General features: G+C 37.6%; 3 protein-coding genes across 3 annotated transcripts; 2 read left to right on the forward strand and 1 right to left on the reverse strand.

Moving 5' to 3' along the window:
• Nucleotides 1-529: 529 nt before the first annotated feature.
• LOC139883432 (exocyst complex component SEC15A) lies at nucleotides 530-2902 on the forward strand. The gene has a single exon (XM_071867608.1). It carries the CDS (start codon nucleotides 530-532, stop codon nucleotides 2900-2902), a length of 2373 nt encoding a protein of 790 aa, XP_071723709.1.
• Nucleotides 2903-6795: 3893 nt separating this feature from the next.
• On the forward strand, nucleotides 6796-8863 carry LOC139883442 (uncharacterized). Its single transcript, XM_071867617.1, has 5 exons — nucleotides 6796-6830; nucleotides 7081-7269; nucleotides 7343-7666; nucleotides 7745-8035; nucleotides 8101-8863. Exons 1-5 carry the CDS (start codon nucleotides 6796-6798, stop codon nucleotides 8861-8863), a joined length of 1602 nt encoding a protein of 533 aa, XP_071723718.1.
• Nucleotides 8864-9827: 964 nt separating this feature from the next.
• LOC139883443 (serine/threonine-protein phosphatase 7 long form homolog) lies at nucleotides 9828-11508 on the reverse strand. Its single transcript, XM_071867618.1, has 4 exons — nucleotides 10853-11508; nucleotides 10678-10765; nucleotides 10144-10524; nucleotides 9828-10049 (listed from the first exon to the last, which is right to left on the reverse strand). The coding sequence occupies exons 1-4, from the start codon at nucleotides 11506-11508 to the stop codon at nucleotides 9828-9830; spliced, it is 1347 nt and encodes a 448-aa protein (XP_071723719.1).
• Nucleotides 11509-25656: the final 14148 nt, after the last annotated feature.

Raw genomic sequence — 25656 nt, forward strand, 5'->3', positions numbered from 1 at the left:
CTTATATAAAATGAATACAGTTTTGATGATCATCAACCCTAGAAGAGCAAAGTAAATCGCATCGCTCAACCAGATAAAATAAATTTGCAGCCTGCCAACTCTATCGTATCATATTCGCGTCTCTGTAAGTGCCTCTCACTATTCAAGTTTTTGTTTTTACCCCCCCATTAATGAATTTAGGGTTCGTTTTCGTGTACCAATTTTTCTGGGTTGCTTTTAGTCTAAGATTCAAAATTTTAGCTCATGTGTAAAAATTTAGCTTTGGGTTTGCCATGTTTCAAGTATCCCTCGATGGTTCTTATTTGATTTGAGATTTATTTGATTTTTATGTGATTGGTATAAATTTATGTCGTAATTTATGTGGGGAGCTATCTCTGTTCTATGCAGGAACAACCTGTTTTCTTTTAATCACATATTTTCTCATTCTGTGTTAGATAATAGAAAATAGTGCATTCTTCTTTGTATGTATGTATCTCCTATAAGTTGTTGAATAATTTCTCTTATATTCGTTGGTTAATTGAGCAGAGCAATGGATGCAAAAGCAGAACCTAAGAGGAGAGTTGTTGCTGAAAATGGTGATACCTCAGAAGACTTGGTCCTTGCCACTCTTATCGGAAACGGAGAAGATTTGGGTCCTATTGTGAGGCATGCATTCGAGATGAAGAAACCTGAGTCTCTTCTTCAACAACTCAAGCATGTAGTAAAGAAGAAAGAGGTTGAGATCGAAGATATTTGCAAAAGCCACTACGAGGAATTCATCTTTGCTGTCGATGAGCTTCGGGGGGTCTTGGTTGATGCAGAGGAGCTGAAATGCGAGCTTTCCAGTGATAACTTTAAGCTGCAAGAGGCCGGTAGTGTTCTCTTGGTCAAACTTGAGGACCTACTGGAATCCTATTCAATTAAGAAGCATGTAACAGAAGCTATCAAAATGGCGAAAAACTGCATACAAGTTGTCGAGCTTTGTCAAAAATGCAACGGTTTCATTTCCGAAGGTCAGTTCTATCCTGCATTAAAAACTCTAGATATGATTGAGAAGAGTTCTCTGCAAAATATCCCGATGAAGCCACTCAAAGTAGTCATAGGGCAGAGAATTCCGGTAATAAAACAGCATATCGAGAAAAAAGTTACTCGACAATTTAACGAATGGTTAGTTCGAATAAGGACTTCTGCCAAGGATATTGGCCAGACGGCGATTGGGCATGCTGCATCGGCGCGTCAACGAGACGAGGACATGCTGGAGCGTCAGAGGATAGCCGAGGAGCAGAATGATTCTGTTGTCGGAGATTTTTGTTACACCTTAGACGTGGAGGAAATTGACGAAGATTCGGTTCTTAAATTTGATCTCGTCCCTCTTTATCGGGCATATAACATTTATTCGTGTATGGGAATCCCCGAGCAATTTCGTGACTACTACTACAAGAACAGAGTATTGCAGCTGAATTCCGACTTACAAATCTCGTCGCAACCATTTATTGAATCATATCAGACATATTTGAGTCAAATTGCTGGCTATTTTATTGTGGAGGATCGTGTCTTAAGGACAGCTGGAGGCTTCTTACGGGCCGATCAGGTTCAGACAATGTGGGAAACAGCAGTAGGTAAAGTAACTTCGGTTTTGGAGTCTCAATTTTCTCGTATGGATTCCACAACACATCTTCTCTTGGTGAAGGATTACGTCGCTCTCCTTGGGGCGACCCTCAGAAAATATGGGTACGATGTGGGCCCGATTCTCGAGGTCCTTGACAATAGTCAAGCCAAGTACCACCAGCTCCTCTTGGAAGAGTGTCGGAAGCAGATTGTCGACATTCTTACGCATGACTCTTACGACCAAATGGTACTGAAAAGGGATACGGATTACGAGAGTAACGTCCTGACATTCCATCTCCAGACTTCCGATATCATGCCGGCTTTTCCATACGTAGCCGCGTTTTCCTGTATGGTTCCCGATACTTGCCGTGTCGTCAGATCATTCATCAAAGGGTCTGTAGATTTCCTCTCCTACGGATTGCGTACGAACATTTTCGATGTCGTCGGGAAATATTTAGACAAGCTCTTGATCGATGTGCTGAATGAAGCTTTACTCAATATAATCAGTAGTGACAATGTAGGCATATCTCAAGCCATGCAGATTGCTGCAAATATCGCCGTTTTAGAACGAGCTTGTGACTTTTTCTCCCGGCATGCAGCCCAATTATGCGGAATCCCAATCCGATCAGTCGAGCGTCCTCAAGCCACTTTAACTGCCAAAGTGGTCCTCAAAACTTCGAGAGATGCAGCTTATCTGTCCTTGTTGAGTTCGGTGAACAAGAAATTGGACGGATTCATGGTGCTGACGGAAAATATCAGTTGGACATCAGAGGAAGCACCTCAGCAGGGGAATGAATATATAAACGAGGTCCGTTTCTACCTCGACACCCTCATGTCGACAGCTCAGCAGATTTTACCATTGGATGCTTTGTACAAGGTAGGGAGTGGTGCCCTCGACCACATTTCGAATTCTATAGCATCGGCGTTTCTCAGTGACAGTGTGAAGAGGTTCACCGTGAATGCGGTTATGTCCATCAACATGGATTTGAAGACGTTAGAGAGTTTCGCCGACGACGCGTTTCAGAGTACTGGTTTGTGTGAGATATACAAGGACGGTAGCTTTAGAAGCTGTTTGCTAGAAGCACGGCAATTGATAAATCTTCTGTCAAGCAGTCAGCCTGAGAATTTCATGAACCCTGTGATAAGGGAGAAAAATTACTATACTTTGGATTATAAGAAAGTGGCTACCGTCTTGGAGAAGTTTAAAGATTCCTCAGATGGGATATTCGGAAGCCTTGGAGGTAGAAATACAAAAACAAATGCTCGGAAGAAATCCATTGATACACTGAAAAAGAGATTGAAGGACTTCAGCTAGTTGAGCCTTTTTTTTGTCCTTCCAATTAATATAGATTTTATGATATTTTTCCATTTTGGTAGTATAAAAAGATCATACTTTTCCGTACACTTGGGTGTAGAAGTTGGAGAAATGCTATTCCTACTCCTACGAAGCTTTATATCGGTACATTTTTTATTTTGTGATGACTGACCAGATTTCAAACAGATTTTATGCTGTGTCTTTGATCAGGTGTCCTGCTTTCCTATTCACTAGTAGATACATGAAAATGAAAATGATACATGGGTGTATAAATTGCAAGTAATTGGGACCGCTTGGACGAAATTTGACTAAGATGACTAGAATGGCCATTAATTTTTTTAGATAGAATGAGTTTATTTTTATTTATCACAATAAAATGGTTAGTCCCAAAATAAATTAAAATCGAAAGCTTAGGAGGCTAGTTGTATATAGGGAGGTGTTAGGCAACTTAAAATACCCGTTTTATTATACGGTAACCTAAATTAAAATTGTTTTTCTCTTATGGAAACCGAATTGCACATAAACTATAAGTATAGGGATAAATTATACATCGACCTAATTAATGATCAGACAAGAAATGAAGAAAGTAAAAAAAAAAAAAAAAAAAAAGTAATCTGTCAACCCACCCAAACAAAAATAAGAAGAAAAAAAACTACAAAAGCCCTATACTAATTAATCTAGATCTGAGGCTAATTTTATTTTTGTTCTTAGGGAGGAGTGAGTCAAGAAGAGGAGCAAGCAGAGATCAGGTCGGCATAAAACTTGCTGAAAGGATGTCTACGTTTTTACTTCATAGAATGTATATGACCAAAAAATAGATCAGAATTAACTTACTAAAACTGAAATTTCTCTGAACAACAAAAAACCGAAATTGTATCTAAAGTTGGCACATTGTACTTGATATCGCACGAAATAAATTAACATTTTTTTTTGAAATAAAAATAAATAAATTAATATTAGTCCATATGAATAAAGTCCAATATGGTCGGAAGTAGGAGGCCCAAGCTCACACGCGTCAAGATAAGGATCGAAGGGGATGATCAAGTCAAAATCAAAGTCATTTGGCACATGTGCTATGAGTAACGGCATTATGACCCCTCCATTAGTGTCCCTCATTACTCCACCCAATAAACACCTTTATACCTCCTACTAATGGTTCGTAACCCCTCTTAATGGTATACTTGGGGACTAAGTAAGACCCTTATAAATAACTAAGGGCATACACTCACAAACCAACCTTGAATACACCTACTACTACACTTCACACACAACTCTCTATAGCTATTAGCAAATTGTAATTTTTCTATTTCATCTTGTAATCACCAAACAGGCTGGTAATTCATGTTCTTACTATGAATGAGAGGCTTGGCATTTTCTGGATCATTAGTACTAGTTTGTAATTTGGTCACTGATACTAAGGAGTAAAGAGTATGGTTGTATAGGTTTCCCCGTAAAAAGTAAAGAATATGAATTCTACGTTTTCACTCTTCAGGAAAGTGACCACCAACATCTATGATCAATCAGACAGAGTTTCACATTTTCATATCCAAAAGAGTAAAATTACGGCCGAAACTGGAATCCATCTCTTTCACTTTCTAGGTAACAACCAACCAACTAAATAAGCAAACCGATTCAATAAGAAAAAAGAAATCAATTCAATAAGGAAAAAGAAAAAGTTTTCGGAAAATAATCCCTTCCTTTCCCTAAGCTCAAACAACAATCCATTTCATTTTTCCAGCAACCAAACACAAATGAGGTGACAACCAATCAACTTAAAAAATCCAATACGCATAAAGGTCCAATTTTGATGACAAACAAAACGCGAAAATTCCACCTTTTCCCCGAACTCAAAGGATTTTTTTCGTGGGAATTTAAGTGAGAACCAACCAAGCAAGCAAACTAAACAAACTTAATACTCAAAAAAAAGCTCACTACTACTAATGTAAACAATTCAAATCCACAGACAAGCATAGCAACCAATTCTTCTCGTTTAAAACTGGCTGGTGGAACAGTAACAGAAGAATAGCAACTAACATATTGCCAATGATGGTTTGTAGTGATAGAAGTCATTTTCTTTGTAGTGATAGAGCCTCCCACAATGTATATCAATGTAGTATGGCGGAAGGGAGAAGGGCCACGCAAAAGTGTTCTGGGGAAAGAGTATTTGATAAAGACATATTGGTTGTTTCCGACGGTTCCTCCAGCATGGTACGTAACGAGAATCTAGACACAATCCTTTATATATGTCTCTGTGTAGCCAATGATGGTTGTTCTGGCCACCAATATTGCCAATGTCAACAGTTGCCTGAGCTGCATAACTCACCGCTCCAGCAACCAGTGACGGTTGGAAGTTCAGTACATCATAACTCAGGAGGCCGATCTTAGCAAGAAAGAAGCATAACTCCTACGTCTACAAAAAAAAAAAAAAAAAAAAAACATAATGCTATTAAGTTCTACCTTCATTGGTTTTTTTTTCTTGGTCTCACAATTGGATGCCGGCAGAAGGGATGTTAAAGTAAGCATATAAAACCAAAACATGTACTATTGATGGGTAATTACGGAGAGCCTCAAGTTTTTGCCATAAAACAATTACAGAGTAATCGCAAAAAGGCAAAACAAAAATGTTCATAACATAAAGAATTAGCAATTACATTACCAATTCATTAGAAGCTTTCTTGAGTAAGAACACAACACATCCACTGAAAAATAAACATCTCTAGGACATTGATCAAGATCTCTGAAAAATGTGTTTCTTCCGTTAATTTGACGAAGCAGGAATGTTATCAATCAAACTCGAAATTGTTCCTCATCAGACTCCGATCCCGACACCAACTCCGGGGGCACGACACTGTTGTGTAACAGAACCGTTAGAGGTGGACATCGTTTACTATTCCCGGGTTTCTCAAAACCGGGAGTGTTAATTGTCATTAATTAAGTTCAATCCCCGGTTTCTCAAAACCGGGAAAGCTTGTTCCCGGGCGTACCAAAACCGGGACTAGCTATTCTCGGGAATGGCAAAACCGGGAACCGTGTGGCCGGTTTTCTCATTCACGGACCCGGTAATGCCATTACCGGGAATAGCTATTCCCGGTTTTGGTACGCCCGACTTACTTTATTCCGTAAATGCCATACCCGGGACACTTTTCCTATATAAACCAACTCGCACCGTATACATTTTCACAATCTATCTCCATCTTTTTCTCAAAATCTCTTAATATCAAAATTTAGTGTTTCCTTTCGTATTAATTTTATATTTTTTTATTAAATATATCTTCATATTTAAATTTATATTGGAAGAGTTCTATACAATATGTCGATGGCAAGATCGTTGTATGTAGTGTTCCCGACGCAACATATACGCTCGAAGATAGGTTTAGTTATGATGATTTTTCCAAAATAATGTGTATTTTTGCTGGGATTGAAAGAGAAGCGGTAGAATTGAGGCTAATCTACGTATACGCCGTTGATAACGGTGATAAGCGATGTATCGTCATCAATGATGATGCTACATTATCATTGATTTATCAACATCAATCTTGGAGTCGGGACTTGTTCATAAGTCACCTTCCGATTCGTAATTTGGGTGGAACATCGAGACCCAATGCTGGGGGAGAGTCGAGTAGTAGGCCTCGCGGACTGCGGGGATACGGGCCCTCCAACGAGGATTACATTGTTCCTCGCGTTGCGGATTATCATGTCTTCAGCAATATGGATGGACCTGATGAGATAACAAACCGCCGAATGCCTACTTGTCCAGATTTATACAATGGTGACCTTAACACCATAAAGCTGGGAACACATTTTTCGAACAAGGAAGAACTTCAGGGTGCGGTAGCCATTTGGTCAACTAGGCATGGAACAAAGCATCGCACTACGTTATCAGATTAGACGAGATGGGCGGCAGAATGTATAAATCGTCCGAACAGACGTACTAACGCACCGTTCAACGGTACTGCATGTAACTGGAGGCTCCGTGCTTCGTATAAGATCGAATATCGTACGTGGCAAATTATAGTGTGGTGCGACGGACATAATTGCGACGGTGCAAACAACGAACGGGATGACCGAAATATATCGCAAAATCATGTAGCCCACGTCATAACTTCGAAGATTCGCGAACGTCCAAATTACCCAATCAAATCCATCATTGATGACTGCGAAGCAGTATTTGGCTGTAGAATAGGCCGGAAAAAAGCTTGGAACGGCAAGCGGGTTGCACTGAACCAGGTATATGGAGATTGGGAAACAAACTTTCGCCAACTGCCCAGTTACATGCGTGCTCTAGAACAGTGCAACGACGGGACGAAAGTACAGTGGAAGTTCAAGAAAGAAGACGGGGTGGTACATAGTCGGAGGAAGATTTTCAGGTACGAACTATGTTTACTGTGCACGGTATATGTCTGCGAAATAGATTTTTATGATTTCTATTATTTTTTTCAGATACATATTTTGGCATTTCGGTGCCACCAAACAGACATTTGAGCACAGTCACCCTGTGGTTACCGTCGACGCAACGCATCTTAAAGGGGCGTACAAGGGTAAGGCGATCGTGGCGCTTGTGAAGACTGCTAACCTCAGAGTCGTGCCAGTCGCATATGCCGTAATAGACGAAGAGTCGACCCACAGCTGGTATTGGTTCTTGAAATATTTAAAAATATACGTTCTGCAAGATTCGTTTACTTGCATAATCTCTGATTGTCATTCTGGCATCCTCTCTGCTATCGTTAAGATGGATACAAAATTTCCGAACTGGGGAGTTCACAGGTAATGACGACATCCCAATTTTATTTGCAATTCTATATACGTATTAGGCCATCAATTTAAAACATTTCACATGCACAGGTACTGCATGGAGCACATTCGTGCCAATATGATTGCAAGTGTCCCGAAGAAGAAAGGAATATATGGGTTATGTTGGGCCGTTTCAACCGCTTTGGATCAGGAACAATATACGAAGGCTTGGACAGATCTAATACAAACGAGTCCTCATGCAGCTACATACCTTCAACGTATTCCCCTAGAGAAATGGACATTGTTCCAAGACGGATTCTACCGATGGGGCATCACTACCTCCAACGACGCGGAGAGTTACAATAACGTTCTCAGAGGAGATCGATTCTTGCCAATAAGGGCGTTAGTCCGGCCACTCACGCAAAAGCGATGGAGATTTTTATGGACGAGATTGCAAAAATAAATAGGCTTAGATATTTGCTTGCAGAGAAACCGTATCGGACATTCCAAGATAACAAAATGAGGGCCAGGCGGTACGATGTATCCTTATATCCAAATTGTCCCGACCGTACGTTCCGTGTGGTATCTCCGCCGTTGCGCATGGGAGTTCCGGGCAAAGAACACACTGTACAATTTGACACGGGTTCTTGCACATGTTTACAGTGGGACACTTACAGGATTCCTTGCTCTCACGCAATGGCTGTTGGTAAGGCACTTGGCGTTCGTCGTTTAGATCTAGTTCACAGTTGCCACACATGGGACGGTTGGAAACATCAATTCAGTGGTGTATTTCATCCTCTACCGAATGATTGGCCTGTATCGGGATTTTGCTTACTACCGGACGACACGCGGATGGTTCATCACACAGGTCGTGGTCGTAGAAGAAATAACAGACGAATAAGGGGTGCGAGAGACTATGCGATCAGTGGAGGTACAAGACCACGCGTATGCAGTAACTGCAATGGACACGACCACGATAGGAGGACATGCCCTTTCAGTCATTCCCCTGCGGATAGATTGCCGGTGAACATGTTGCATGATCCGTACGGGCTTCATGCCGGGAATGCCCCTCTCGGTTACGAGGATTCCGACTACGATGAGGACTACGAAGAGGAAGAACCGTATGATTCTGATGAAGACGACGATGACGGATATACAGATGAGGGTGACGGTGACGGATATACAGATGAGGATTATGACGACGATGATGATGACGACGTAGATGAATGAAATATTACTTCAAAGTTACTAACGTTTTTAATGTATTATCCAGTACTTATATAAATAAAATGTGATTCAATACTAATATGTAACGTCTCGGTTATTCAATACTAATATAAAATAAAATGTTATTCAATAGTAATATGTAACTTAATGTTATTCAATAGTAATATAAAATAAAATGTTACTTGTGTTCTTATATAAATAAAATGTTAAACGATTTTAATGTAAATAAAGTCTTACTCAACACATAAATAAAAAAGTAACGTCATACTACAACTATGAAGGAATATAAAATAACCACTCACGGCCTCGGGTATAACCAACTGTCCCTCCTAGTCGTCTGACCCCGCCCTGGGCGATCCTTTCGGTCCAACGCTGTCTCCTCCGTCTCTGGCGCGGGATCTGCTGCAGACTGTGACCGAACGCCGTGGGAACTGGACCCGATACCTAATCCCATATGAAGATCCGAGGAAAACGACCTACGAGGCGTGTCATGCGTGGGCTGCTGCTGCACAACACCTCCCCAAAGATCCTCCACCGTAAACTCGATGGGCCGGTGCTGACCGGATGTGGCATGAGGGCCGAACTGACTATACGATGAAGTCGCATCAGCCATGTGCTCAGAAGTGAACGTCTCGTCAAGGAACCTCGAATTAATCTTGTCTGAAAACAAGGCCTCGCTCCCTATCGGATTGGCCTCCGGTGCGGTATCCATCTGTGGATAATAGACGTCCGTCGACTGATCGAATGCAGGAGGAGTGGGACGGGAGGGCCCAGATACAGCAGGACGAGAGGGTCCAGATGCAGCAGGACGAGAGGGTCCGGAGACGGAGTGACGAGATGGTCCAGATGAAGCCGGACGAGAGGGTCCGGCTTCGTCCATAGGAGAATGTACCTTGGGAGACCTGACCCTTGGCCGTCTACCGCCCCCCAACACCCGCCTCCCTAGCCAGTCCAGAAATGATGTCCGCTATGGGGGATTATAATTCTGACTCGGGTTTCTGTACACGACTGCTTCGTCGACTACATCTGACTCATCTACCCGATATGGCAATCCAACGGCCTCCAGGGCGGAACTAATCCTGGTCGATATCCGCCCGTAATTATCGACATGCTCGGCATCTGTGTCGATATGTCGATACTGATCCTGTAGTGAGGACGCATACCGCATGATCTGGCACAACTCTACGCTCTGCAATTCAAAACCAAGCAAATTACAATACGATTCAATATCATGCAGTAGAGGATGACGGACGTATTAGTCATATAAAATATGAAGTACATACCAGGGCGTGCAACGCATCGGTCCGGCCGTGGTAACCTGCAGGTGGAGCCTGATGACCAGGATCCTGTACGAACTTCACCGTCTTACTCCAATACCATGGCATATAATCGACATCCGTCGTGGGCTCATCTGTGGGGATACCCCAAACCACACTAGCGGCTCGAGCTTCCCACTCCTCAACGTAATCTGCATGGTCTCGCGCCCAATTCCTGGGGTGTCCTGACCTCTTAAGTCTGTGCAATCTTCCTATCTCGGTCGCATGAAGGGGCGCGGGAGGAGTAAATTGGGTGCAACCAAACTGTCGCATCACCCTATCGGGGTAGTGAGCCTCGACGACGAAGTAGAAGTGAAGGGCTGTCCTGGACCTCCAAATGTTCACACCCTAACGACATCCATCAGGTAGAGACTCCATATGGGCAGTGTATGGCGTCCATTCGAACTGTATGGAAAATGACCAAATCAGTTGTTAGAAATATATTAAACAATTTCAGAAGTCCATTATTGTAGGGTACATGTGAATTGTAAGACTACATACCTGGGACGGAGTCATCAAGGAGAGCTGGTCCCTACATGCGAGGAGGACATGACTGGTAACAGTGGTCCTGGACAACGGTCTAGTCCACCTGCATTAGAACATATTTAAATTCAAAATCGTTGTTAGAAATAATCTATTAAGTAAGTTTACAACATCTGTACAGATGCGAACTTACCGTGCGGCGAAAGGGGCGCCCTGTGGCTCCAAATAACCTGCACCAAATCTCGGTCTAACCTTCCGTATCCTCGACCATGCCCAAGACTGCACAAGCAGACCGCACATGTTTGCGGAAGTCTCTCCTGACCGGGCTGAGTGGCACAGTGCGCGGTATGTATACGCCAGAACGGCGCTGCCCCAACTCAACGAAGCGCAACGCTTCGGATCCTCCAGCAGCTGCAGCAGGAAAAGATCAATCTTGTTCTGGCTCTTATCCGAGAAAAAGCAGCCAGCCAACAAGATCGCGACGTGACATCGCGCCCTCTGTAGGGCCTCCTCGGCTGAAATCTGTACGTGTCTCCTGTGGCGGATCAGGTGGTCCTTAATGCTCGAAAGTCGAATCGCGGTCCTACCATCCCTCTCCGGAACAAACCCCAAAAGCCCATGAAGGTAGCCGGGCATGTCGTCGTCGCTGGGATACGACTCTCTGCCAGTAACTGGCAAACCATCCGTACGTAGACCGAGTAATACCTCAACATCCTCGAGCGTGATGGTGGCCTCGCCGACGCATAGGTGGAAACTGTGAGTTTCCTGCCTCCAACGCTCCACAAGTGCTGTCAGGAGATGATGGTCATACTCCATATAACCGATGGTCGAAACTAAACCAAAACCCATCATCTCTATAAATTCGTCCACCCGAGGTATGTAGATTTCTTCCCTCCTAGTCTCCCAAAAAAAATGCATCTGAACGCCGTACAAATAGCGCCCTCTCGCACTGCTCGTCGGATGCATAGATATGCAGCGATCTATGCTGCGGCTGGAACCATAATAGATCATCCTCCCTAGGTCCCTGAGGCATCCATGAAGATCTCTCAGCCATAATCTGCGAAAAATAAAATTGACAATTAATTACGATTAATGAACAAATACGAAACAGAAAATTCCAACATATTTTTTAATTAATTTTTAATATTTATTTAAAATAGATTATTAATTACATATATTTCAACTAATTAAATTGTTAATTAAGTATATTTTTAAATGTAAACTCTAAACATTTGAAATTATTTATTTGGTCAAAAAGTGAATATTTAAATCGAACCGAAAAATCGGACCGAAAACCGAACCGATAAACCTAACCCAAAAAATCTGTCCAAAAATTCGGACCGAAAAACCGAACCCAAACAAATCGAACCGAAAATTCGAACCGATAAATCAAATCGAACCCATTGTATAAACCAAACCGAATAACCATTAAAATTACGACATATATATAATACCAAAAATACCAACAATTTCGTCACGAAACTGTAATCGGAAAAATTGAAACGTCAAAACCACCAACCACTCAACAACACACAAATCTAATTCGAGAACTTTTTCTACATTACACAATTTTCACAAAAATAATAACTAAACTAACAATATAAGTTAAATTGGGTCGAAATTTATAAAAAAATTACCTCGATATAAGTATATGTCCGTGTAGTATGATGAAATCGCCGGAATATATGAGGAAGTCGCCGGATTATGTGGGGAAGTCGCCAGATTTTTGAGGAAGAAGGAAAGAAATCGCCACGGAGAAGAAGGGAAGGGAAGAAGTCGCCGGATCTGGTTTATACAGGTTACTCCCGGGAATGGGAAACCCGGGTACAGCTATTCCCGGGAATGGGAGACCCGGGTCAAGGGGGGCACGCATGTTTGCCACGTGTCACGCTCCCCTTGTCCCGTGAATGGTAAACCCGGGATGACTCTCTGATCCCGTGAATGGGAAACTCGGGAGTTGACTCCCCGTAATGACAATCTCGGGATTAACTAATCCTGTAATTAACGTTAACTACCCGGGTTTCGTAAACCCGGGAGTAGTATTTTCGTCCACCTCCGGCCGAAATCTCATTATTCCGGCCACCATTTAAAAAAAAATTATACAATTATAATTTCCCGCCAATTCCGGTCCCGCATATCGTGGTGGTGGATTCTTCACACGAACCATAATGTTTCCAGGTTTTTATTAACAGGAGATGATGGAGGAACATGAAATCAGACTATATATGATCGGAAATACGATCAAAAACTTAGAGAGAGAAACCACAATGTATAAAAGCTTGTGTAAGTGTTTATTGTTGATTCTCCAACAATCAGTTGTTACAAGCCTTGGTTTACTATCATGTACAGTTGAAACAGAGTCATAACAATTAAATATATGGGTATATCACACATCGACCACTCACCAAATCTGATATCAATCGAGAATTCACTATCTTTTTGATAAAGCTCGTAGACTTTCAAGACTAACAAACTCGTGGAAGGATTCCAACGTGTTTTTTCAGTTAGACTCAGCGACTCAGTTTGTTAAGGTGAGCCGAAAAAGACGACTCACTCAGTTGTGAAACAGTGTCGTGCCACCTGGAAGTTGAGACATATGGGCTTAGGCTTTATTCAGGTGTTTGATCCGTTTTGCTTTAGCTCGGCCCAATTTCGTTTTCTCAATTGAAGCCGTTAGAATTCGAAGCCGTTTTCGCAATTGATCATCGGAATCATATTAATTATATAAGTTTCTAATAATTTCAGTCTGATTTTATGAGATCAACGTCGTTGTTCGATCGATTAACTCAGGATAATATAATCAAACAAATATTTTAGTATTATATACACCATGATATAGAAATTTGTACCTAGTACTTTAGCCCAATCAATTGCCTAACCTGCAAGATTTTTACGATAATTTTGTTTGTCCTCGTAGGATTACTATAAATTAGTTGCCGCTCAGTGGTTATGACATTAGATGCATTGTTTTTGCCCCCTTGTAAGGGGTCATGGGTTCCCACAATTATTTTTAGTTTTATAAGAAAAGAAAAATATTACTCCGTAATCAACATGCATATTTACATATTACTATTCAAACATTCCTACGACCTAAAATATTCACGACACAAACATTTATTTCTTTTAAAACAAAAATCATAAGTTAAAATCGTAAGTTCTTTAGTAAATTTTTAAATTAAATCAACGTTATAGATTAGTTATAGATTATGTAGTCAATTTATTATTTATTTTCTTCCCTTTTCATGTAAAATAAGAGTTATGTATAATTTTTTTTCCATTTAATTATCGGTCCGGTCCTACATGATTCTCAATCATGTATATGTATCTACCCAAATTATGTCATTTTTATATAAAATATATATGAAAAATGAGAAGTGTTTTGGACGGAGTACTTTATAGTCGGAAGACCGATAAAAATAATACAACTTTTTATACAAGTCACATGGTTAAATGCCCGTAGCCCTATACAATCGTCTCCGTTCAATTCGAAAAGATGGACTAGCCATGTGTGAGAGAGAGAGAGGGAATTTCCTCAAAGTCTATTTTCGATTTTTACCTGAAATAAAGAGGCCACGAACCAACAAGAAACAATATCCCAACTCTGGTGTGACATGAATGTGATGCAATTAAGTCCCAACGCAAGTCTACTAGCAAGTCCCAACCGCGAATTCAAGTGATTGTTGGTGGTGTCACATATGATGGTGCAAAAATTCACATAAACAGTTGAATTTGCCTTTCCCGAATCGAGCCATTTGTGGCATTAATATTCCGATTTTTCTTTCCATAGATTATATGATATGATTTTCAAAAGATCATTTGGAATGTCTTTGAGAACAATTTCTCTAGACCATATAAACTTTTGGGTACGTTGAGAAGATGCCATTTAGGACGTTAGTTTCTTATGCATCAAAAGAATGCTCTACAATTGCATCAACCATATGACTCATCTTAGCCATCTCCATGCATAACTCCCTACCGTTTGGATATTTAGTTTGAAGGAAGGAAGGAGATCTCGTAGACAAAATATTAATTTGTGGGGTTTCATTCCACGAATTCAAATGATAGTCATGTGTCCAAATGGTCCTGACCTTTTATTTTGATGATGAGAATATTATTAATTAATATTCAAAGAAAAATACAAACTGGAGGAATTTCGCTATAAAAATTAAATCGAATCAATAGAAAACCATATACACCTTCATATAATGGAAAAATGACCCAACCAACTCAATCACTTCACAAAAATAACATTAAATCCAAAGAGCGGAAAAAAATCAACAGGTTACATTCAAAGAAAGAAATTAGATGGATCAACAATTGTCAATGTTAGAAACAAAAGTCGAAAATAGTTGTCACTACATACCACAAACAATAGACCTAGAACAACTGAGCGTTAGCTCAATAACAAATGTAACCCCATTCCATTTCATAGAAATGCAATCCGACCAAAAAGAAGTCTGTCTAGACTAGGAATTAACTGTCGGATTGTTGCCACTACCTTCGATGGTAGACCTAGAGGAAACAAGATTTTCACCGAAGGACAATTAAAATGAAAATAAAGACAAGAACACCTAAAGGTAACATGACAAATGAATCGACACACCAAATATCAGATCCAAACAGCAAGCTAGCATGACTGGGTAGAGGAGGCAACCGAAGCCGCACGACGTCAAAAGAGGGGAGGACACCAACCGATCTGAAAGGAGGAGAAGGGCAGCAACCACCCCGAAAAACACCCAAGACACATAGAACTAGACTGCCGGAGGAAGACTGGCAACAAATAAGATCCAGAGAGGGGCGACGAACAAGATACAGAGAGAGAAGATGACGGCGGGGAACATGACTAGAACCAGCTGCAACGGCGGAAAGGAGGAGCAGATCCTAAAAGCAAGAAACATTCTCCTTGACATAGATTTGTTTGAAATGAGTCTTGTATGATTTCCATTTTCGAGCGGTGTAGAGAGTATACAATTACTCATGTGTTATTCGATCGATCAAAACTAGTTTCATATTAATCTCAACGTCATATGAAGTAATTAACAATAGACATTAAGTAAACTCAAACATCCTTTTGTACGTAATTTGCATTTGTATATTCCAAGATTAACGATACATATCGTCTGTACGTACCGTACGTCGCAATTCAGTCATTAAACAAACTAAATTTAATTACATGAATAATGCAAGTCTCAAACCACACATATATATTGAAAATAAAATGATCAATAAGCTCACTTTGTGATGATTAAAGGTAATGCAAATTATTGTTGAAAATAAGTTACTCAAAATAAATTCGAAGGTCGTAAAGGAACATCTCGTGAGATCTAATATTTTTCTCATTCTACAAATATGGGTGACAGATAGCGCAAGGTGAAATACTTGTACTTGATTGTAGCAAACTAATTTTTGCATCATGATGATAATGAAGACTGCTATACTTTGCCCATAAAATTATTATTATTATTATTTTATTTTTTTTACCTCCTTGACTAATAAAAACCGAAAATATTTTTTACAAAGTATAGGCAATAGCGGATACATGAATTTTTGTCCCAGGGGTATATAAATATAGAATATCAATGAGAGTTTGAATTTTTTTTTCTTAACATGTTATGTAATTTCACTCAGGGACAGATGTGGGGTTGAAAGTTTGATAGCGTCGATGAACAACAATTAATTTTAAATCTCTATAATTAGGATGATCAAGAGAACTTTAAGATCTGGGCAAGTAGATTTATTTGTGTTAAATTCAATCGAACATATTTTGTATATAATATTTTTAAAAAAAGTTTGTCGCACCGCCAATTTTTTATAATTACACATAAGAATCAGTAACTCATCAAAAGTTGACATAATACAATTGTTCAAAGTATTTTAAGCAAACATCTTTAATTAAAAAATATTCATACTATTTTAAACATACTTGATACTTGATTATAGTTTATATCAATATATTTTAAACAATATCGGATAACATCTTTGGGAGTTGTTATTTTTATTATAAAGACTTATTTCTTTCGGTCCACTTCAAGTGTCGTTTAATAAAATGAAAGTTGCGAATTAAGATAGAAAAGATTATATATTTGTCCTTATTTATTATTCCAAAATTATAAATATTTATTAAAATAGAATAATATATTAAAATCAATGCAAGAAAAAAAGTGAAAAACTAGCTCAAATATATATTTATTTAATAAAATAATATTTGGAGTGGATCAAAACAATTTTTATTACACGATACTTAAAATGAATAAAAAAGAATATAACGTAGGGTATTTCTATTTTCAGTCGACTTTTACTATTGCATAGGGATTTTATATTATATTATATGAAAAGATCATACTTTTCCGTACACTTGGGTTTAGAAGTTGTTGTCTCGTCATTGCTTCAATGATTATAGAATTCTGGGACTGATAACCATTGATAGAGTACCTAATGTGACATATACGTCACTATTTATTTAAAACTAAAAACAATCAAAAACAGATACTAATGTATGCATTAGGCTCTTTACATCCATTGAAATTGAAATTGAAGTTGGAGCTCTAGGTCTGGTGATCGACTTGCACACCTCCGGAAATCCTCGTAGTTGACGATGTTTCCTTGTTTGGCATGTCTAATCTCATAGCTTTTCAAGTGATGAAGCCAATTTAGATTCGACTCCTCGTATTCAATTTTCATTAGTTTCCCCCAAAATGTCTGCTATATTATATATACTATCAAGTCAAATTAAGCTCAATATTTTCACTAGTACATAATAATGAAATATTTCAGGAGTATATGTATGCATAATGTGCCTGCAAATAATATTTGTTGTCCTTGATGAACTTGTTGGACAGTCTTAGAGACATACTCTTTGGGTGTAAATACCAAAATAATCCCTTTAAAACCGACACGTCGTAGATCGCCAATCGTGCTGGAGTTAGTCTTACACAGTGGCGGAGCTAGAAAAAATTATTTATGGGATCAAAATTATATTAGTAAGATCATTAAAAGAGTTGACGGAAATTTTTCATGTGCTTATAATTTAATTATCTCATTTTTAATTAAATCGGTGAAATATACGTATATTGGATGAGTCTCAAAATTAGAGAATCAATTGATCTCTTAAGAAAATAGATGCATTGGATATTTTATAAGAAAATATATCGAATAGTTTTAAATTTATACTCAAAATTAACAATTAATAATTAAAATTATATTTTTATAAAAATTTATGTGTGAACAATAAATAAATAGATGATCAAATAATTTTTTTTCCAAAATTTTAGAGGATCAATTAACCTCCTAATCATGTACTTAGCTCCGCCAGTGGTCTTACACACTTACCATCGGGATATGGGTGTCATAAAGGTGACTTCGACCAGGATATATCATTTCATCATAGTCATCCTTGACGATACTTAGATTTATATGCTCAATCACAATTGGTTCTGGTCCCGGGCGCATGACTTCAAATATTCCCTGCTCAATAACCTGGATAATCATAGAAGTAATAATTAGTCTATACAGGCTGTTCGTACACATTGATACTTCAAGACGTTCTTTCAGAGTGGAAACGCATGCACAAACCACATTGTTTCATTAGCTAGCGTCAATTCTTGTATGCACGTGTGTAAATTGTGAACTAAGGATGGAAAGTGATGGAGAAATTACACGCAAGATAATGCTATCTTTTTTTTATTTAACCATTTTTAAGACTTTTAAATGATAATGACTAAAATAGATGAAAAAAATTTTGAAGGACCAAAATATATATACTAAATACTTATTGAATCATAAACATAAATTGAAAACAATTAGACTAGTTTATACTGTAATTATGAATATTTTATATATATTGAAAAGAATCAAACTAGCTTATACCCTTTCAAAAAAATCAAACTAATATTAGCCTGACCGGTAGCTTTGCACAGATTTAGTTCAACCTTAACCGATTAGTTGTTGAATTGTTTTTGGGATTGGTTGGGTGGGATATTCATGGAAAGAGTATCCATGTTAGGAGTTTTTTGAGTCTCTTGTGATGTAGCAGAAATGCTAGAGGTATCGGATAAACAAGTTTGAGAAAACAGGGTTGCCATGGATCGATATTGAAATTACTTGCAAATAGAATTTAGAAGAGAAGGTTATAACAATTAATTATTTTTTCATTGAGCAAGGGAGAAGAGATGTTTAATTTATAATCTGTAATCTTTGCAATTTTGGTAAATCTCATTTGAAATAGTTTAATGTATACATTATATTTTTGCAAATGCATTTATGCTATGAGTGGTTTAAAAGGCTTGCCACTACGATATTCCAAATATACATATAGAAGTAAATATCACAAGTAATGATCGGTTACTATACATTAAAATGAATGGGAGATTTGATCTTAATTATGATTTATTTCCTTATTAAGTCACTATATTAAATTACTATTTCTAGCATTATTTTTACATTAGTTGAAAGTGAAAAGAATAACAATTGAGACTGGTGGGAGAAGTCATTTCTTAAAGGAACTGAAAGATTAAATTTTATAATCCTTACTGCCACATTAAGCACCAAATAAACATTAAAATTCAAATTTGAATTTTAATTTAATTGTCGGGACCAACAATGGACGCTCTAAATAAATGACCAAAAGCCCTTAATTTTTTTTTCCAACGAAGGCTATTTTGGACAAACTGTTGACGTGATTTAATGTGAATGAACCACTTTGTAGAATTTTTTTGTTATTATCTCTTCTTTATACACAAAGAAATTCACTCAAAAAGGAAAAAAATAAAATAAAATATAAAATCAGATATTAGGATTTGATAAATTTAGTCCGAATTTAAAATAATTATATATATGTATTACTTTCGTTTCAAAATAGATATAAATTTTTATATAAAAATTTGTATCTATTTTGGGACGGAAGTAGTATAATATATATAGGTTTAATTTGGTTTAGATGGATCGGTCTTGGTTCGAGCCATATATGAATAACTTGTTTGGAACTGTTTTGATTTTAATCCCATGGTCAGACACCAAAAGGTTGTGAAAGCTAACTAGCTAAGCTTAAAGCAGGGGACTTTTTTTTTTTCAAGGGATAGCTTATGTGGTCACTAAAAATGGTTGGAGTGTCTGTTTAATGAAACAAAATAGCTGATTTGAAATCAATTTGCGATTTTTCATAATTTTTTGCTGCTAACGCATTTTGGATTGGTGGCAAGATATTGAAAATTTTAGAACTTAGCCTTTATTTCCAGGAAAATGCAGTCGACACTAAGTAAATCTTTCACACTAGCAGCTGATAAGCTTTCACTAAAAACACTATATATGTTTACATTCACAATTTTTTCCATATTTGTATATCAATGTTGTACTTCCATATTTGTATATATCACTGTAGTACTGCAGCAGGGAGGAGGGACAAGCAATAGTGTTCAAGCGAAGCATATTTGGCAAAGACATACTGGTTTTCTGCAGTGGCTCCTTCTGCATGGTACGAATTCAAGAATCTGTACACAGCCCTGTAAATCTGCCTGTGTGTAGCCAGTGACAGTTGTGAGGTTTTCTGGCCACCAATTGTCAATGTTGGCAGTTTCCCGAGCCGCATAAAGCACTGCAGCAGCAACCACCGATGGCCGGAACTGAAGCACGCCCTAACTGAGGAGGCTCATCTCAGCCAGAAAAAGCACAACTCCATCTACAAAAAAAAATAAAACCATAACACAATAGTATTTAGAGATTAGAGGTGAGGTTGTAAAATGCTTTTGCACCAAAAGCAAAAACAAAACCATCAAGTAACTTACCAGAAAAGATCCTTTACAATGCTCTAGAACTCCAAGTTGAAATGTCAACGTGGTAGGAGTTGACAACCTCCATTTCAACGATGGCAGAATACGACTTTCCATAGACAGCATTTCATAACGAGGGTGACGTTCCGGAAGTAAAGAAAGCAGATAGTCAACCTAAAACATGTTTAATAAAAAACCAAAACATGATAGTAAACAAATAAAATTATGCTACCATCAACTGCTACCTTCATTGGGATTATGGCCTCATACTTCGACGCCAGCAAAATGGATGTTAAAGTAAGCATATCATACTCAGCTGCTCGTACAGGCTCCAATGATGTGTAGCAGTCCATAATGTAGGAAGCCAGAAAGAGGGAGGCAGGCGGGAGATTGTGCTCGTCGTGAATTTCAGACAGCCAGCTCACTAATTCTTCTCGTTTGGCGCGAGCGATATGGGGTTGCTTAGGCCCGCCTTTATAGCCTTATGGAAGGCCAAAGTTTCATTTGCATACTCAAACTCCTCTGAGGTATATATCTGCAGGCATCATTCTGACCTAGAAACATAAAGTATTAAACAATTAGCATATAATCTAATAAAACAAGGCAAAAATTTGCCTTCTTCAGAGTTGTAATTTCGTTTTAAAGAACAGATAAACACAAAAAACTTGACTTTCCCTTATTCTGTTCAATTGAGCATTTTCACAAACGAACATAAAGATTAGCAAATAATGCAAAAACTTGCCTTCTTCAGAACTTGAATTTTGTTTCAAAGAAACAGATAAACATAAAAAAATTCGACTTTCCCTTATTCTGCTCAATTGAGCTTTTCACAAACACCTTGCAGACAAATAAACTGTTGCAAAATTCCTTCATAAATATTGGTTGAGCCAGATCCAAATACCCAGTAATCAATAAACTAGAGATAGGTTTGATCTTATAGCAGCCATAAAGTGTGTCGCTTTATTGCCATCTCTTTTCACGAATTGAAATAAACACAAATTTAACTTTCGTGCTAGCTCCTTAATGTCTTCAATAAGCCGTCCATAGTTTGTCTAACTCCTCCTCCGCATCTTTATTTCACTGATTAAAGTCAGACAATCCCCTTCAAGACTGACACATTCCACATTCATACTTGCCGCCCACGAAAGCGCTTGGTACGCAGCCACAGCTTCAACCTGCAAAGCATCCTCAGCAGGCCCCAATCTCCCCGAGACAGCATGTATCACCTTCCCACACGAATCTCTCGCAATGAACCCGAACTTGTTGCATGTCATGCCATAAACAAAAGATGCATCAAAGTTCAGTTTGAGGATACCATTCTCAGGGGCCTTCCATCTTCCTGGTAGCTTATTCACATTATCCAATCTATGCCGACTATGACTCACGGACAACAGCCTATTCTCTTGCATCCAAAAGCGGATCTCTTCAGCTGCTACCACTCCTCTAGCGCATACCGACTTGAAGATTGTCTTATTCCTGTTACACCAAATTTTTCAGGCTGCCCCAATAAAGATGCAGAGTTGATCAGCTGATAGCATAGCAAATATGCCATTTAACCAGCATACTAAATTGGTATTAACAACATTACAAACTGCAGACAGATTCAGGCAAAGAGAAGGTTCAAAAGAAGGTTAAGGAAGCAAAGGAACAAAAAAACATAAACCGAATGAGGCCTTATAATAAAAAATAAAATAAAATATAAAACACTTAATACATTTTACACATGTCAATATCTTATTGGACGATGGTGGTGACGGCAGCGATAGAGCCCTCGAGGTTTTGCCATAAAATAATTACAGAGGCGTAAAAAATATAAAATAGTTAATACATTTTACACATGTCAGTGAGCCCTCAAGTATTTGCCATAAAACAATTATAGAATCGCAAAAAGTATAAAATAATTAATACATTTTATACATGTCAGTATCTCATTGGATGGTGGCGGCGGCGGCGGCAGAGCCCTCAAGGTTTTGCATAAAACAATTTCGCAAAAATAAACAACCAAAATTAGCATTTACTTTTTCCTTGGAAGTTTTCCTGAGTAAGAACACAACATCCCCTGACAAAGAAACATCTGGGTTGATTTGACGAAGCAGGTTTCATCAATCGAACTTCCTCGTCAGACACCGATCGTGGTGGTGGTTTTACGCGAACCATATTGAGATGATGGATAAAACGATATCGTCAATTACTCTGTCCGTCAATTACTCTGTTCGAGCTATATCAAGCTCATGAGAGAAAACATAGTATGTTAGTGTTGGGAACTTCTTGATTATCGCAAAAAAAGAATTGTACAAAATGTGCTTTCTTCTTTATATGTGCAGGATTAAAAATTCTCCCATTCTAACTAACATTATCGCGCGGATTGATGATGTGTGGGTAAATCTGGATCGTTGACTGGTTTATCCTATGCATCGGACGATTCTAGTATGTTTCACTTTGGCTCTAGTTTCTAATGTGTTTGTTGGAGACAACAATTGAGTTCAAACGACGTCGCACCAGAGGCGTCTCGACAAATTGTGAGACCTAGGTGAAACGAAAATATGAGGATCTTGGACTGACGTAGAAACAAATATCAAACAGGACCAAAAAATAATGATGAATGTGAATTGCACAAATAGTAATATGATGAAGGATAACTTTTGATCATACCATCTACGATTTAAATACATTTAACCAAATTGATAAAAATTTAAGCATATTTTTTATTATTGTTGTATATGGTATCAAAGCTCATGTCTGTTCTCGATGTGTGGATGTTTATATTGAATTGCCATAAATGAACACTTGTATTGAACGTGTCCAATTTTTATTTATCAATAAAATAATAATAAATATATTTGATCAACATCTTAAATACTATTTCCGTCTCAAAATACATGATGTTTTTATTCATGAAACAAAAATAAAAACATCATGTATTTTGAGACCGATGAAGTATTAAAGAAATCTTATATGAAAATTTTTGTTATTGTCTGTAAAATTTTATTGTCGCGAACTTTTTAAAATTTGATTTAATAAAATTCATTAAAATTGAAGAATAAAAATATAAGTTTAATATTTGCGCTCGTATAAAAAAAAAGATAAGTAATTTCAAAAAAGAAAAACTGAAACTATAAATAGAAAATTTGATCAAACACTATAAAATGACAAAGAGAAAAAGATATAAATTTCCTGGTTCGAGGCACACATCAAGTTTCTTTCTCTTAAATATCTGTCCCAAAGAGAAAAGGTTGGCATTGTTTGTCACATTCAATATTAGATATACATGCCTGATGTCTCTCAATTCTTCTGTCTTTTTTCTTACTGAGTATTATTGTTCTTTAGGATGATTGATCGTTTGATTGTATGGATATTACGTAAGTGGGTACGTCATTCATTCAAACAAGATTATAATTTTGAATAAATTATTGGAAAATAATTCTAAATTTGATAATGTAGATTTTTTGACAAAAACTAAATAATAAAGTTTTTTTTTTATGATAAAATAATAAGGTTGATCTGTAATTATCTATAATAAAGTGCTGGAATCCATTGACACCATGTCAAGTGTCTAAATTAACATTTGACACCACATCCATTCAAAAGAAATAAACGATCATAATTATGTAATGTAACAGTCATGTTTAGCTAGGAGTCACGAGTTCATGTTTAATTAAAAAAGAAGCAAAGATGTATATATTCCTTGTTTTCCTTGATTGCTGATCTTTTGAGTTTTGACTATGGCCACAAACTAATGAATCACTCCACTTTCAATAATTGAACTGTTGAATATAAACCTATATATATATATATATATATATACTGTCTTATGCAGTTCGTTTTTTAAAAAGAAGAAGATAAAATTCGACCCATCGAAGATTTTGCTGGTCGAAAAGAATCAATGAACTTAAATATTGGAAGTTTAAACTAGGAATTTATAATGTAACTAAATGGAAAAGATCAAAATAACATTCTTTAATCGATCGAAATCTGAATTTTAAATCTACTTAATTCAATTGAATTCTTTTCCCAACATACCAATAATGATAAGTTCTATGATTCCATCAAGCATGCATGAAGTCGCCTCAATTTTGAACGAACAAAAGTTCAATCATAATTACTTCTCATTTTTACTACTTTTCTAATGACGACACAGAAAAAAAAGTAAGAAAAGTAACAAGTAATTAGGGATGGAGGTAGTAGTTTGGAAAGTTAATTATAATGTTGTGATTAAAATAAAATATAGATCAATGAGCCCTAACATGAATGCTCAGAGGCAATGTCGCCTCGCTCTCGATTTATGATTATAGTATAGGGGATATATATATCAATAAGAATGTGAAACCAATTATCTGTCTTTTTATGGCAATAATTAACAAATAGTTTTCTTTTTCTGAGAATATTTACAAATGGATGTATGTATGTAAAACATATATAAGAAAGTGCGTAACGTACGTTCTAGTATAAAGTCGATGATATTTTCCGATACTGAATAGCATGCGCTCGCGCCCACTCAACTCTCGAAACAAAATAGTACTATGTTGTATATATTGTAGTTGAAATATTGAACCCTAATTCCTTTGAAAAGGATATATCTGTGCACATGCAAAGGGATCATTATTATCAATCTCGTCCGTGACTGATATTTATTTAATCTGAATCACACACGTTGTATATGATCGCTCGTCCACTATATTTAAAAGGACCACAAAATATGTACTCCAAGCTAGAAGCAATCCGGATGTGATGTACATGCAGCGATTGTAGCTGATAATGTGCTTGAGAGTTTTCGTGCTTTGATAATGGCTGTTAGTGCTACGTACACACCGTTGCATTGTCATAATGAATCATGTATTCGATAAAAACCATATAATTTTCCAAATAATATAACTTTCTGACCAAATACTAAACTTTAATACCATGGCTCATCGGTGGTGGGTTCTCCTAACGATATAGGACATGTTTTGACTTTACTGACATGAACATGTTCTAGCCTCTCACGGAGTTGGCCTCAGCCTCACTTATGCTTGAGTCTAGTAAAGGCTTAGGTAGAAATTATTATGGGTGGTTTTGAAAGACTACGGCGAAGAGGACTAACATAAATCCATGAAAGAAATCAAGGATAATCTTAATTTATCTTTAAAATATGAGCACTAAAATTTATTTTATAAAATTTAGTTAACGAAAGAAATTATGATGCCATGCCAACATAACCTTTGGATAAATTTGTAGGATATATATTCTAGAGGAA

The sequence above is a fragment of the Rutidosis leptorrhynchoides genome, unplaced genomic scaffold, assembly GCF_046630445.1.
Source record: "Rutidosis leptorrhynchoides isolate AG116_Rl617_1_P2 unplaced genomic scaffold, CSIRO_AGI_Rlap_v1 contig4, whole genome shotgun sequence".
Lineage (NCBI taxonomy): Eukaryota > Viridiplantae > Streptophyta > Magnoliopsida > Asterales > Asteraceae > Rutidosis > Rutidosis leptorrhynchoides.

Excerpts from the sequence above, each read along its gene's own strand:
- LOC139883432 (XM_071867608.1), top strand. The coding sequence starts at position 530 with ATGGATGCAAAAGCAGAACCTAAGAGGAGAGTTGTTGCTGAAAATGGT.
- LOC139883442 (XM_071867617.1), top strand. The coding sequence starts at position 6,796 with ATGGGCGGCAGAATGTATAAATCGTCCGAACAGAC. Across the intron at positions 6,831-7,080 it reads TATAAATCGTCCGAACAGAC|AATAGGCCGGAAAAAAGCTT; the intron begins GTACTAACGCAC and ends ATTTGGCTGTAG. Across the intron at positions 8,036-8,100 it reads CGATTCTTGCCAATAAGGGC|GCTTAGATATTTGCTTGCAG; the intron begins GTTAGTCCGGCC and ends AAAAATAAATAG.
- LOC139883443 (XM_071867618.1), bottom strand. The coding sequence starts at position 11,508 with ATGGGTTTTGGTTTAGTTTCGACCATCGGTTATATGGAGTATGACCAT. Across the intron at positions 10,525-10,677 it reads CCTTGATGACTCCGTCCCAG|GGTGTGAACATTTGGAGGTC; the intron begins GTATGTAGTCTT and ends GGATGTCGTTAG. Across the intron at positions 10,050-10,143 it reads CCGATGCGTTGCACGCCCTG|AGCGTAGAGTTGTGCCAGAT; the intron begins GTATGTACTTCA and ends TTTGAATTGCAG.